This window comes from Mus caroli, unplaced genomic scaffold (assembly GCF_978045245.1).
Source record: "Mus caroli unplaced genomic scaffold, Mus_caroli_1 scaffold_1, whole genome shotgun sequence".
In the NCBI taxonomy this organism is placed as follows: domain Eukaryota; kingdom Metazoa; phylum Chordata; class Mammalia; order Rodentia; family Muridae; genus Mus; species Mus caroli.
Window position 1 is genome coordinate 9,827,381 of NW_028227256.1, and position 15,997 is coordinate 9,843,377.

General features: G+C 42.2%; 1 protein-coding gene across 2 annotated transcripts in view; it reads right to left on the reverse strand.

The window, feature by feature from the left end:
- Nucleotides 1–240: 240 nt before the first annotated feature.
- Nucleotides 241–15,997, reverse strand: part of Slco5a1 (solute carrier organic anion transporter family member 5A1) — a 129,690-nt gene continuing 113,933 nt past the window's right edge. For both annotated transcript variants that reach the window (XM_021174954.3, XM_085835670.1), the window contains 4 exons: nt 14,965–15,124; nt 12,779–13,020; nt 9,896–9,960; nt 241–5,913 (listed from right to left, as the gene is read on the reverse strand). In XM_021174954.3, the coding sequence (XP_021030613.1) occupies nt 5,453–5,913; nt 9,896–9,960; nt 12,779–13,020; nt 14,965–15,124 (928 nt within the window). In that variant the 3' untranslated portion in view covers nt 241–5,452. The remainder of the gene's footprint in view (nt 5,914–9,895; nt 9,961–12,778; nt 13,021–14,964; nt 15,125–15,997) is intronic.

Genomic DNA, 15,997 nt, shown 5'->3' on the forward strand with positions numbered 1-15,997 from the left:
TCATGAAAAAACGTGCTTACAATGGGCTCTTTAAACTGTAGTCATAATAATTTCTACACAGAACATTCTGCTTGTAGATACACTGAGCATCAGGCTGACATATGGGTCACTCTGGTGCCATTGCTTCATGTCAAACAACAAAAAAAAAAAAAAAAAAAAAATCTAGAGACAACCAAATTTCAATCCAACACACTTTATTTTTTTTTCAACTTATTTTTCTTAATTTTCAATGATCAAGTATTCATGGTGTTGTAAACCCAGGTTTATTAGTCCTTTGACAATCAGTTTCATTAAACATAAAGAAATAAGTCATACGGCCCTCCATGCCATACCAGGTCTCCAAATAAATATTTGTTCTAAAAACCACAAAAATCAAACTCTACATTATAACTCAAAGCAGCCTTTCATCACAAACATGCCTCTACAGAGAAGTACATAGACACACAGGACAGGCAGAAAGACACGGACACACACACACACACACACACACAGACTTCACAGATATCCTAATACCAGTTTGACACAGTTTCACATTTCCTTACACTACAAAGTTAAAGGCTGGCCTTGGGCTTCATGCTCCTAGATTCCCACTTGGGTTTGGGGGAGAGGTATGTATCTGAAGACAACCGCCCGCCCACTGTCGCGTCTTACTCCTCAGTTTAGTTTAATACATCCTTACCATTATTTTCATTTTCAATAACATTAACTTCTTCACTTTCTACATATAGAGTAGACTGCCAGTCAAGGACAACAGTGTCGAATCCAATGCTAAAGGGCAGCTCACAGGGCTTGAAACTTTCTGCAGAAGATATAAGATTATCTAAATATGTTTTTATCTCTGAAGTCATTTTTAGCATCTCCTTATACTTGATAAACTAAATATCAAAAGCACTGACTCTTGCATAGAAAAGGATTCTCCTGTATACTTCTCAGATTTGCAGAATAGAGTTTCTGGACTGTGGAAATGAGGTGGGGGAGGGGGCTTGTTCTCTCGGGGAAATCCCCAGGTTTCCAAACCCAAAGCACTGAAACACTGACTTCAAAGAGGAACATGCCTCTACAAATACTTTAGCACCAAGGCATTTTATATTTAATGGTGCCAGAGCCAACAGCAATAAGGTGAGCTCCTGGTCACATTTGACCCTTCTTAAGGCTGAGTACAAATGAACTGCTTAAATTAAACCTCTTCAGACAAACACAAATCTGGTTGAAACACAACAGGAAGTCTGGTACAGACAATGCCAGCAGCATTTCTTTGCCTTTGACAGTAGAGTAGACCATGGACTACCAGTAAAGATGAGATGACAGAAGATAGAAATAAGGTACACCAGGCCACTAGCTTCACCTGCCAGCCACATCCTTCCAAACCGCATTAGACTACTCCCAAGTCTGGAAAACAGAATTAGTGTGCTTGGCTTCTAGGCTATTCTGGGGCTTACAACATTCTGGTTTCTATCACTACATAGAATACTCAGCATGTACCGCTGTAGCAAGTTACCATCACGTTCTGAACTCTAGGACACACACACACACACACACACACACACAGAGCTAGCACCTTAGGCAAGTGCTTGCCTTGCTACAGAGCTCATGGGAAAGTTCCCATGGGGGCTTTGGGTCCCGCCACACTGTGGTGATGTTCCTTGGTGCACACAGGGTTCTACAAAGCAGCCTTGAAAACAAAACACACAAAACACTTTCTGGCTAGAAGTTCATCAAAGACTGTGACCCAGAGCTGTGGAATAAACAGAAATTTTGGGTGGTTGGTGGGATGGGATTCTGAGAGCTTTGGGAGCCTCACTCTACCAACTCCTGCAGGTTCTGGCTTCCCTGAGTACAAAGATACAGTTAACCATCACAGTCACTTGAGGTGACAGATGGGTCTGTGGCTTGGAGTATATTTTCTATGTTCTTTTTAAATCTTCACTAAGAATATGAAAACCCATGGCTGTCTACAGGTTAGCATAAATGTTACTCTACTGACAGGAGAGAGAAAAAAATAATAATATACCTGAAACCCCCAAAGCTCAGATACAACCAATGAGAATTAACCTTTTCTTCATAAAATTTCACTTTAGGAAATGCTGCTAAGATCCTAACTAATACCCAAACTGAATGTGTTCACAATTAAACTCAACCTATAAACAAATATTTGAGGTAAGTTATAATAAATGATTTTAATATTATACTTGGCTACATAAATAACACTTACTTTGAAAAAATCTAATTAACCATGAAGTGTGGGTGGCTCCCACAGGTATGTGCTATATTTCTTGTGTTCATACAAGGAAATGTCTCTACTTTGAAGAATGTCTCTAAAACCTCAAAAAGAATAATATGTCAAAAGTGATGGGTGCTAACTTACTTTACAGTGGACATACCACCCTGCCCCTGTCACTGCTGCTCTGGGCCACCCTAAAGAACTGGCTTTAACTTTGCGAGCCTAGGGTTCAAATCTGTTTTTTAAACAAAGAAAACAAGAATCCTTTCCAGAGAAGGCTAGAGTGCTGCTCGGGGAGAGAGAACATATCATACGCAGGGTCCCTCGCTCAGTCCTGAAGCACTGAAGGGAAGCATTGCTTCCATGCTCCTAACCCAGGAAATGTCGTGGGTGCTGAGTGTTGGGAGACATTCTGCAAATGGCCGCCACACCAAATGCTCTTTCCCACCTTCCCTATGGTGTTCTCAATGACTTTTGACTGTTTTCAACTAGAAACTCCACCTCCATGACACAAGAACCTCATACTAAGGAAGAAAATCCGAAGAAGGTTCTCCCTACTTCCTCCCTAGGCCCTTGGGAGTCAATGAGCTGCACATTACATTTGCATATTAGAGGCAAACAACACATTAATTTATAGAGATGATATAAGAGCAACTTGCCCTTTTGTCAAAACAAATAATTCAAAGCCTATGCTCAGAAAGAAATTAAAGTTTCTGATAAGAGCTGCGACTACAAGTAAAACGACCAGTTTGCTAGAAACAGAAGACCTCTTCTATATGTACAATTGAATGGTACTGCCTATGAAATACCCACTCATTGGCTAGGCAATATTCAGATGATGCTACCAGAGCCCCAAACCCTCTGGAGAGCAGTCTTTAATTGATATATAATGCAGGACTTCATTCCCTCAGGACTTTGAGGACTTACTCTACAGTCACCACCAGCACGTTAATGATACACTGCTACTTAATATTAATATTTAATATTTGCACATTGTAGTGCACATCCCAGGTCAATGTCTGAGTTCTGACCTCAGCCTTCCAAAGGATTTCATGGAGCAGTGAATGGTATCAACACATAACCAGTGCCCAGTCAGCAATTAATTGCTGGACTGAATTCAAGGTAGAAAAAGGGACCCGAAGCTTTCTAAGTACCCTTGGTGAGCCCATCAATCTTAGTACCGAAACAGGTCCAAGTCCACCAGAAATCTCTTCATATAATATCTTATCACAGAAAAAATTAAGAAAGCACCACCTCTCTACAGCCTATACAGCATACCATCAACACCAAAGGACACTCACTATCCCTTCTAAATCACCCACAGAAGCCAATGAGGGACACCAAGTCCCAGGAGTACACTGTGGGCTAATCTTCACTACTTTATGAAAGCCTCTCATGTCTGTTACACTGGTCTAAATCTGACACACAGCATTCACAATCTATCACAGCTAAGCATGACCCCACCTCCATGGCAGCCAAGCCCAGGACTCAAAGCAAAGTTCTTTTCACCTAGGCACTAGCTCCATCTCTTATAGACATTACCCAGTCTAAGGGTGAATGCCTCCTCCACAAACTGCACGAACCCCGAAAAACCACTTGACTAGTGAGTTTCCTACATGGACAGGAAATCAATCCTATACCCAGGAACTGTATTAAGAATACTGGAAATTCTACCTATGTGGCCTGCCAAGAATGTAGGTGTCTGAATCATGGCCTGTCTGCCAGCCTCCTCTCTTCCAGATGGAAAAATATTTCCTGAGGTCGCCTTACATGACATGAGGTTCTTGACAGAGAGGCCACAATTTTATGGCGCTTTGGACATCTTGGCCCATTGTAGCCAGATCCCATGAGTTACCATCAATGCACAAAGCTTGCCAAGAGGCCTCTGTCTTAAGCATCCTGAGCAGCAATGAAGCTGAGATAATGCTGTCAATGGACCCAAGGTGCCTTTAGGAAGGGAATTATCCTGTCTCAGAGCCACTTAAGGAAGGATAGAAGAACACAGATACAAAGGGCACCGTGAAATGATGCTAGCTTTGAGAGTGCAGGATTCAGTATGGTAGACTAGCTTGCTTTACGTTCCAATTCATTATTTAAAGTATGATTATATTCCATGTTCAGCTGACACATCTGGCTACTGTGCAGTCATTTTCATATCCCAGGTACAGTTTTCCTGACTAAATTATTCATTTTCAAAGGCAACCATGACCTCTTTCTATACAGAAAAAAAATCAGCAGAGATTTGCCAGTATGTTAAAGATATAAGTGAAATTCCCTAGTTGGGACCTCAATCTTACCTCGGGAATTTCTTTATCAACTCCTTTGAATGTCAAAGTAGTCGTAAGTCTTAGCTAGTTTTAGTGGGCCCTTAAGAGCTGAAAGAATTCCTCAGATGACAAGGCCATCATTTCCTTCCTTATTATGCATCTCAAATTACAGTTTCTAGCCACACTGTTTAGCACACTAGTTTAAAGCCCCTTATGGAAGAATACTGTAGTTTATTATATTCAAGCTATCAGGTGCATGATTCAGCAGCCTCTTGATCTACCTTAAGATAGAGTAAACAGACTAAGAGAAAATATATCTTAAGAAATCCTTCCATTGCAGAATACAGTTCTTTGAAGCATTTGAGATTTTCTACCTGATTGATAAGTCTGCTATGGCTTAAATTGTGATTAACAGTGCTTTAGGGAACATTCAGCTTCCACTTATGAAAAAGATACCTGCTTTACTCCCTGAAAGCCAAAGGGACATGCCACACTTTGCTATTTCCAATCAAATTGCATAGTTGAAGCAAATTCAATTGTGCTTTGCTGGAGAACTCACAGTAGGTGCTCAAATCTAAAAACTCTGACTTGCAAATGCAAAGTCATGGTCAAGCTCACCTTTATCTGGAGTGTATGCTAATGATATGTGTGGTCATAGCCTTTCCCATGGCTAACCATGGACCTCAGGCTTCTACCGAACGGGAGCAGGAACATTAAGTGAACCTAGCAGACATAACGACAGATCTAGCTAAGCTCCTCCCTGGAGAAAAGAGGGGAAAGGCTGTCAGTCTTGTTGAGGTATCCAGCCCTCATCAACAGTGGCTGTGTATACTGAGTTTTGTTGGTTTGAGGATGATGTCTGTGGAGGTCTAAAAAAAGAAAGAAGGCACAGGTGTTTCTCAACTTGCCGTATTCAACTCAACCAACAAAATCCATCTGCCTTCTCCGGGCTTCAGCAGGGATATTACAAAGCAGCATCGGGGCTCTCGTCCTGCCCAGGGTCTGCAGAGGAACTTACTGCTTCTGAGAAAGGTCCAGGATATGTCTGTGTGGTGCATGGGAATCCCTTTTGCAGAGCAGTTTCTTCATGGACTTCCCCCTGGGTGCTGAAGGCTGGGCATGATGTAGTCCGGGAGTATTTCTCAGCTTTGCTGGGCTGGCCCACTTGCTCACTCACAGTGCTCAGTGGGAATTCTCTGCACCTCCGCCTCTGCAATCCGTCCTCTTTGTACTTGATAGAATACCAGGCCAGGAAAATAAAAATAAAGCCAACAAATTTGAGGCCAGCTGCCAAGCCAAAGTAGACAAAACGAAATGACGTCACGTTGTACTCCCAGCAAGAGCCCTGCACTCCGCATTCCTGCTGCCAGAGCATGCAGGTGGTGTCAATCACAGCTCCAAAGTAAATTGGAGTAGGAATGTATGCTGCAGTCAGGGAGAGAAAGGGAAACACAAAGATATAGCTCACCCCATAAGAGAAAACACATTTGTAATGAGCAAGCTGCCTGTCAATGCAGAGAGAATGATTTTTGTTTAATTGAATTTTCTTAAAGACATTTTCATCTAATTGCAATTTACTCATGAAAATAAACAGCAAAGACTTAGCATCTTCCACTTTGCAACTCAGTATGACTTAGTGCTTTTTAGGTTGATAAAAGTAGCTACAGCTTTCTCTGGGTACCAGGTCCTTACATTGAACACTTGATAAAGTTTTCACAATGAGACTTCAGTTGAGTTGAAAGAACTGCCTATTGCCCCAAATGCCAACACAGAATCCTTTCAAACTTAACATTGGATCTTGACACCCTTACGTCAGATTGGAGCTGGATAGAAAGTCAGGGAATGTTAAGGGGACCAGAGAATAGAAAGAGTCTGGTCTAAGTCTCTTGAAGCTGAAAGTCAAAATGTTTACTGCAAAGTGCTTGCTCTGTATGCAGGAGGATCAGAATGCAGACTCCAGAACACACGGAAAAAGCTGGTCATGGCACCACACGTCTGTAACTCCAGAGCAGCCCGAGGGCTCCCTGGCCAGCCGACCTAGCCAAAATATTCAGACCAGGGTCAAAAACTAAGGTAGAGCCAGGTGTGGAGGTGCACATGTTTAATCACAGGACTCTGAAGGTAGAGGCAAGAGCTCCGTGAGCTAGAAGCCAGCCTAATCTATACAGTGAGTTTCAGGCCAGTCAGAAGCAGTAACAGTAAATATATAAATAAATAATGAGGTAGAGAAACAATTGCAGAATATGCCCAAATGTCAACCTTTGGCCTCAACAAAAGTCCCACACCACCAACAGCTACACACACACACACACACACACACACACACAAAGAATCTCAATGTAATTAACAAAATTCACTATAATGATTGCTTACATAAAGACAATATTACTTTTTAAAGAGGTATTTCAAAAAAGAACGTTATAATACCAAGAATAAAGCATGCAAAAGGCCTACATGTAAAGGACCCTCCCCCTTTCTCAGCTGTACACCTGTTATTGTTTGTTATTGAGAATATCACAGACAAGATAATGACCTTGTTTATAATCAACACACATCGTAACTTGATGGTGATCTGGTCTAGTGAGGTTTTTCAACACTGAGATCTCTAGTTTTGATTATCAGTCTATAATCCAGTGAACTTCAAAACCACCATCTGAAAAAAAAGTCAATGTTTCTTAGAAGCCCTTTAAACAAAGTTCAGAGGCCACTAAAATTGCATATACGGCTACCGAAAGATTGCGATCTCTCCTGAGAAGGCCAGGACCACACATCAGTGTGTACTGTCTTTGTCCTAAGGGTCTCCAGCAGCACAGTCATGCTCAAGTCTGGTCAAGTGTCTTCTTAACAAACTCCTCTGAACTTCTTACTGATCCATGCTGAGACTCTTTTCTGTGGCTCAGGGAAGAGACTCACCTCTCCCAAGCAGAGGTCCCTGAAGGAGGCTGTCAGGCCACTAAGTGACTCCTCTGAGGGCTGTGCCTTCTACTCTGACCCCAGAGCAGCTAACAAGACACACTTCAGATTTAACTTCACAAAGGCACTTAGTGTGTGGAGATAATCAAGGCCTATAATTTATCTTTGAAGCTTCTGAAAATCCTAGGAGAAGTTGAAGGTCTCTTGTCTGGGCTGTGTGTAACAGACATCTCTTCCAATTCCAAAGGAAAGCATGTTTACTACATCATACACTCTTTGCCAAAAATTTGCCCCACCTCTAACTCATTCCCTTGCCTATGAGTCGTTCCTTTTGATCCCTGGATCTGTTGGACACCACTCTGCTGCCATTGAGTCTTGCACGTACCTCTACTTTACCTACTAGCAATGCGCACTTAAAGCCTCGGCTATTTGTCACCCAACACACTCCTCAATCCAGAGCCTATTCCTTTTTATGCTTTGCAGCCTAAGAACTTTTACAACAGTCCATGAATGCTCCGTGCACAGAAGTAAGAGCTGGCTACGTTAAAGCAACACAGAAGGAGGGAAGGAAAATGAGGGACGAAATAAAACAGAACATCTAACAGCTCGCAAACAGGCCTGTGAACAGACTCTGTTAGGGATTTATTGAAGATAAGGTCTAGGGGCTGGAGAGATAGCTCAGTGGCTGAGCGAGTTGGCTTCCCAGGGCCCACATAGGCAGCTCACAGACACTCTCACCCAGGCTCCAAAGGCTTCCCTAGGCACCTCCACACCCACACCCACACCTACACACAGACACACATACATACACATAGTTAAAAATAATGAAAGTAAATCTTCAAAATAAAGCCTAGTAGTAAGATTAAATGGTAAGTTTCATAAAGAACTGAGAAGTGTTTTTTCTTTTTAATTTGGGGAAAATCAAATGTGGATGGTTAGCTTAACTGTACTTCTGCAGCACCCTGTAAATGACAAACTTGGGCTGAGTAACATTCACCAGGCGTTGTTCTTTCCTGGCTTAGTGGCAAGTCTACAGGTGGTTCATCTTTTCCCCAAATTCATATCAAATAGCCCAACTCCCTTCAGAGAGTAGAGGTGAAATAAGTATTTTTTTCTCTTTTTCAACTCAATCATCACTTTGACAAATTCCTTTCTTGGAAAATATTTTTTTAACCAGGTAATATGGTATACACCTGTAATCACAACATTGGTGAGGAGGAGGCAGGCTATCCCCAGAAGAATGTACTTAAATTCCCTAACCCTAACCCTAACCCTAACCCTAACCCTATTCAGCAAGGACCATACACATTGCAAGACCCAGTCAAATATAAATAAGTAAATGCAAAACCCCTAAACAACAAAAGTAGCACCTTTCAGTTTATGGCAAAAAGCACAAAGCTTAATTCTGAACTGTGTGCAATTGTATCTGAAATCCTCTTTAGCCAGAACACTTTGAACAAAAGAATCTTCAAAAACCTTCCAAATCTTATTGACACCAAACAAGCCACACCAGGGGGGTTGGTTGGTTGGTTGGTTTTTGTTTTGTTTTGTTTGTTTGTTTTTCCTGCTGGAGGGCATTGAAAGTAGTCAGCTTTAACCTCGCTGTCATCAACCCACACTCGCTGCAAACAGAATTCCAGGAGTGTGAGTGCTTCAGAAAAGAGACCATTTACCTTTCAAAACTAAACTGTGAATGAAAAACATGGACAATGGTTTTGATTAGTCAAGGCAAACAGCAGTAGAGGAAAAAGAGAAGCAGCTGCTTAAGAGAAAATGAGCTTGAGGAAGTCAACTGATGGGTGTCAAAACAGTTCAGGTGGCGAATGGGCGGGGTGAGCAGGGGCGGGGCGAATGGGTGGGGCGAGCAGGCGAGGGTGGGGCGCGCGCGCGCGGCGGGCAGGCGGGCGGGCGGGCGGGCGGGCTCTGTGAACTTTGGTGACCTCTCCTTTTTTGCTTTTTAAGATCTTTGCCTCAGAAAACTCTACTAGTGTACACATTGATCAAGCCAATTAAATTACCCTAACACAGTAAGAACCTGAAAGTACGCTAAATAAAATGCACCCGGTTTCTCTCACATTCCTGTCAAGAGGCATCAAGAGACCTAAACGCCAAGATAACAAACTCATTACAACGCTCGTGATATCGATTTCTTACAAGTTAAAAATCTGGGGGAATTTTGTACACCTTTGTAGTCAGAGTCAAAAGGAAACTAACCATCTTTTGTTTTGTCCAAGGAACTTGTCAACTTTTAGATGAATTAAAAAAAAAAAAAAAAAAGAGAAGTGTCCTCTAATCTTGTCAGGTTCTGTTACAACCATTACCAAGTGAGTCTGCTTCTGTTTTTAAAGGACCATAGCATTTGCCTGCTGTAAAGAGGAATTAAGGGCACACTTGGAAATTCAGGGACATACCAAGTGTTCGCAACAAAACAAACTGCATTCCCAACCTGCTGTAAAGAGGAATTAAGGGCACACTTGGAAATTCAGGGACATACCAAGTGTTCGCAACAAAACAAACTGCATTCCCAACGCGAAGGGCCTTTCCTCATCTTCCACGGACCTACAGGGAAGAAGGAGAAAATGGTTTAGAACAATGGTTCCAAGAAAATGCTTGTCAAACCAAGCCTGCCTTAGGCAGAACCATAAGCTAAGCAGGCACCTTCCCAGAATATTTAATCCACTAGAATTTACTAACAGTCACCAACCAAGATTCCCTTAGTAAATTCCAGGCTGTAGATGTCTCCATCAGAGACTGGTTAACTATCTCTGTGTGAATAGTGGGGGAGGGGTAAGGCTCTTGGCTGAAGGGGGAGCCCCTCTAAATGAGCCCTCCAAATCCCTTCTACTAAGAAAAAAATGTAAAAATTTACTCAAACCATTGCAGTCTCTTTTTCTCTGTCAGAATGTTCCAGAATTGAAGGTGTATCTAACAAAAACCATCCTCATAATTCCTCCAAGATTGGGGGAAAGTAGCTGCTGGCTAGTTTTATGTCCACTTGACACAAGCTAGGAATATTTGAAAGGAGGGCATCTCAATAAAGAAAGTGCATCCTTAAAATTTGGCTGTAGAGGGTTTCCTTAGTTGGTGATTGATGAGGCTTGGTGGCGCCATCGTGGGCTGGTGATCCTGGGTTCTATAAGAAAGCAGGCTGAGCAAGCTGCCAGAAGCAAAGCAGTGAGCAGCACCCCTCAAGGTCTCTGCTTCAGTTCCTGCCTCCAGGTTTCTACCCTGCTTGAGTTCCTGTCCTGACTTCCTCCAGTGATGGACTATAATGTAGAAGAATAAGCCAAACAAAGCCTTCCCTCTGCAACTTGTTTTTGGTTGTGGTGTTTCATCACAATAGAAATCCCAATTAAGTCAAAGTAAAAGCAGAAATTACAGACATACATATATGTACATGCACACTCACACACACATACATGAAAAGCCAGAGAAAGATATAAGCTTCACCAAGTCACGCTCTCCTCCAAACATTGATGTTCAAAAGTAATCCCCGTGTGGTGGAAAGATTGGAACCGATTGATTTTGCAATTAGCAGAGGTTAAATGACCACTCTTCAGAGATTTGGTGTTAGAAGCCAACTCATAAATTGCCATGCTTGAACACTTCTTCTGTACAATGAGGTGGCCTTTATAGAATACTTACAGAATTACAGTGGGAAAGAATGGGATGTTCCAGGTAAGTAAACTTACTAATGGGGCGTGTAATGTTTACATGATGAAGTACTTTATGTTTTCTCATGCACACAAGATCTAGACATGGAATGGAAAATTTTTCTGAGCCTGGTGCCCTTACTGTCATCCTCATATTCTCTGTGTCTCCTAGAAATTTGCCAGCTCTGCATACAGGGCTACTCCATCAAGATCTGCTGACAGTGAGTAGACCAGGGAGCCTTGAATGCCCTGCTTTCTTCCACTCAGGAACTGCCTATCTCAGTGTCCAATGAGGAAGAAGCCAGTGTGCGTGATACAGTGTGTGTGATACAGTGTGCATGATACAGTGTGTGTGATAGTGTGCGTGATACAGTGTGCGTGATACAGTGTGCGTGATACAGTGTGCGTGATACAGTGTGAGTGATACAGTGTGCGTGATACAGTGTGCGTGATACAGTGTGCGTGATACAGTGTGTGTGATACAGTGTGCGTGATACAGCGTGTGTGATACAGTGTGTATGAGACAGGCTGACACTCTCAGCGAACATGATGTTTCCAGGCCTGATGCCCCAGCATTGTGGGGTTGGAAGAACTGGGGGAAAGGGAGCACGGGTAGACTCTCTTCCTCAGGCTCTCTCTGCACCACCTCCCTGCTCCCTCTAACCCACAATGTGTTCTTCAGGCTTCCAACCCTGTCCTTTCCTACCTGGCCATGTATGCACAGCTTTTAATGCAAGGAATAAAAAATTGATCTCAATGGAACAGAACAAAAGTAGCTTCCAAGTCCTCTCCTGGGAAAAAAACCAAAACCAAAACAAAACAAAACCTCCTCCAGGATATGCAACACAGCAATGAAAGCACAGCCTGACCAGCTGAAAGCTCAGATTTCCAAGTCTATTCTGTCCTTGATTCAGCTCCAGGACTTCATACAGTAGTAAAATTAATGAACTCAGCATTTTGAAATGCAAGCCCAGCATAATTCTTCACTGATCCCAAAGGTGCAATATTAACTATCCATGAGGTCAAAGATAATAATACCCTCTGCAATATTCATAATCTAGTCACTTTTCCCAAGTATTCCTGCCCTGCTTGAGGGTCTGGCTTCTTGATGCTAACATAGAGATGACTTTTCTTTTCTTTTCTTTCTTTCTTTCTTTCTTTCTTTCTTTCTTTCTTTCTTTCTTTCTTTCTTTCTTCCTTCCTTTCTTTCCCCTTTCTTTTTCTTTCAATTTTTCTTTAAGATTATTTAAATTTATGTGTATGCCCACATTTATATATGTGCACCTTTTGCATGCCTGGTGCGTGTGACGGGGACAAGAAGGTGTCAGATGTAACTGGAATTACAGAAGATTATGTGTGTGGGTACAGGAAATCAAGCCCAGCCCCTCTGGAAGAGCATTCAGTGCTCTTAACCGTGAGCCATCTCTCCAGCCCCATAAATAGGGCTTTCAGCTCATGATGTCTGACTTCATAGCACAAAGACTTCGGACGCTAAAAGCACTGGAAAGAAAGTTTGATAAATAATAAGAATAGCACCCAGCTGAAAAAAGATTCTAGAATACACAGTATTTCAGCCATCCTTTTCTCCCTGATATAAAAGCCCTCCCTTAAGCCCAGAAGAGCATGTAAGGGTGCCTGCCTGCAGCTTTTCCCATCCCCTGCTTTGTTTGACTTCTGTCCCTCTGCAATAGGCTCTCTCAAGCACTGCCTAGGGCTGTTCTCACCTGAGAGTCACTATAATGGCTGATGGTTGGGCACATGCTGTGATGAAGGTAACTATGAAAAGGAAGACCAGGAAGGGAATGAGGGTATTGCAGGTGCGCTTGCACTTCCCAGACACAGCGTAGCCATTCTCATTGAGATAGGTTTTCACAATGACCACTCGGAGCTGGCTGCGCTGCCCCACTGTGGGCGGGGTGATCACTTGTCGACTTTGGACGCAGGTGCACTCTGTGTAATTTCGGACCTGAATAGCAAATAAAGATAAGTTATATGCCAATCAAGAATAAAGCCTGGCATAGAAATATTAACAAAGTAAGAATGCTTTAAAATAACCAAAGGATTTTAAAGAATGTTTAATAATTCACACAAAACACTTTGGTAACAGCACTAACGGGTCAATGATTGCCTTGATAATATCAAAACCTGCTAGTTAACTAGACTGTTTAACCCTAAACTTCCCTAAGAAACTTCAAACTTCAATTCTGTGACATGCTACATGTGACATGCTACATGTGACATGCTACATGCTCATTTGGCGTCACAAATACACACAGCTTTGATTGCTGTTGAACTTGTAGACTCTCCAGTTAGCGAGGCCCTGAAAACAGAAACCAGCTTGATTTTTATGTGTGCTCACCAGAGTGCCTAACACACGTTTGAGCACATAGTGAGTCCTAAAATAAGCATCTATTAAACTCCTAACACACGCATGATGGCTTCTGGTGTGCAGACCGGCTGGCCTAGGGATGCTGGTTTCAGTACAGTGATGAGAGACGTCCCGTTGGCTATTCCAGTTTACCCCCTTTCAGTCCCCTCAGCAGGCTGGTGACCTCCAGGTGAAGGGATGGAGTCGTCATCACTTCAGTCTGTACTCCAACCTCGGCCCAGTTCTCTGGACTCTGGCAGACTCCAGCTGTCTGAAAACCCTGCTGTGTTCCACATTGCTTGTCTAATTTCTCCAACATATGTCTGAGCCCTACTGATGTAGGACATGCTGTTAGAGGGCACTGAAGACGGAGAGGTAAAGGAGACCAAGTCTTCTCCAGTAACCACACATTGTGTATACTGAGCAAGACACAATGGTCAGGAACTCTTCTTGATGTTACTTGATATTACCAAACAAGATGAGAAATATTTAACTGGCCAATTTATCCTTTGCCTATCATGTTACTTTTTACTAAATGGAAATTAACTGAACTAGTTCTTATGGTGCCTGCTTAAAACAGTGGTAGGAGCAGGTTGGGCATGGGGTATTTAGCCATTTAGGCCATTAAGGACATTCAGTCCTTAATAATATAACAATGGGTCCTCAAGGTCTCATTCAATGCCATGCAACAGGGGCTTCACTGCAAACAAATGATCTCATGACCTCAATAGGTCAACCTCCAGAGCTTGCCAGCTATGTCATTGGGAACCAGCAATAGTAATATCCATGTTGCCCTCTGGTTTCAAACTGAGAAAAAAAAAAGTGGCACCCCTAAACTCTCAGTCAGTGGTATAGTCTCTAGATAGGCACAGAAGAAGCAAATGCATTTTAACCTTTAAATTAAGGCAGTCACCTCCTATCTGTTCTAATGCTAACAGCCAAATTGGGCTCAGTAAAGAATAGAGTAGAATATAAAAAGCCTTCTCCCACAGTATTAAAGCCTATTTATAATTCACAGGGAAGAAAATTCTCAAAATAGACTATTCTTCAGCTGACAGAAATATCTTTACTCTGGAAGTTAAGGGGTGGGGGAGAAAGTTAACTGACGGGCTTATGAATAATGGCCATTGCCCATCTTCACAGCCACCACTTCGTGGACCAGCCTCCACAGCCTCTAGCCTCTCTTCTCCATGGCAACAGTGATAACCTTGACCTTCAGATTCATTAAAAAGACCCTGGCAGAGGAAGAAATGGGAAGCCTGGAGTCCAACCTTATCAAGTTTCCCTGAGTTGGCATGAATGTAAAACAGAAGCCAGCTAATGAGGACCAGAACTCTACACCTAGATCCTACCAGCACATTTGACAAAAGCAATAGCCCTGCACAATTTTTGTCTCAGGAGGGGTTTTTCAGAGGTACCTGGAGGGCTATTTGGAGCCTAATGAACAAGGGAAACTGAAGTCATCATGGGTGCCTGGGGTCCCATCACCTGTCTCATGATGCTGGAGTCACAATAAAAGAAGAACTTAGGGCGTCTACTCACCCCAGTGGTAAGATTACCACTGTTAATGCAGCCAGCCAGACATGGGTTGAAGTATGTGATCCCATCTGATCCACAGACTGGCTCATATTCATGTATTTTACAGCCACAATTAACATTACAGCTTCCGGTGAGATTCCTATGGGGCATGGTCAGAGACGGTCTGAGAGAGAGAGAGAGAATATATATCAAGCAAGGCCAAGAATGGAATTGTAAGGCAATGGTCTTGAGAGCAATAGAATTTTCTATTTTAGAGACAATATTCCCATGAATCAAATGTATGATACCATGAAGTAGGCATCTTCTATAGTTATTTCCACAAATTCACAATGAAACATAAGAAAAAATGTTTCTGTTTTCATTAGAATAGAAGAGATTAATTTAAAAATCAAATTATCTGTGTTGTTCCAACCTTCATCAAGAGACCAATCTCATGTCTGGTCCAGTGACTTGAATCCTCATAGAACTCCTTGCTGGGAACACTTGGCTCTGCATCTTAACAAGCCTAGATCATGATTTATTTCGTTTGATTTGATTTAAGCCCACTGGATTAAACCCAGCAATTAATGCTCACAAAGCACGAATTCTAGCACTGAGACACACACCACCATAGTTTATTTATAACTTCTATATAATACTTATATACATTTGTGGAGTAGTGTGCTATTTCAATATACATTACATGATGAGCCAATCAGATTAATTACCCTATCTTTACCTCAAACACCAAATTTTTGAACTATAAAATAAAGAATGCATATTTCATTACTGAATCTTTGCAATTGACATGAACTCCACCCATCAGCCAGTTACCAGTGTAGATTCTATTCATCAAAAACTTGAATTGTTCTAGGATACTTTATCAAAGGAGCAGAGTAATCTTAAAAAACCACGAGGAAATGATTTGCAACAGTGACTGGTTAGGAATCCTATCACTAGTTTGACAGAAATAACTAAAGAAGAAAGATTAAGCAGAAATCACTAGAAATGCCCAATTCAATTCACAGTCAAACATGGCTGGCCTTGTTTCCCTGTG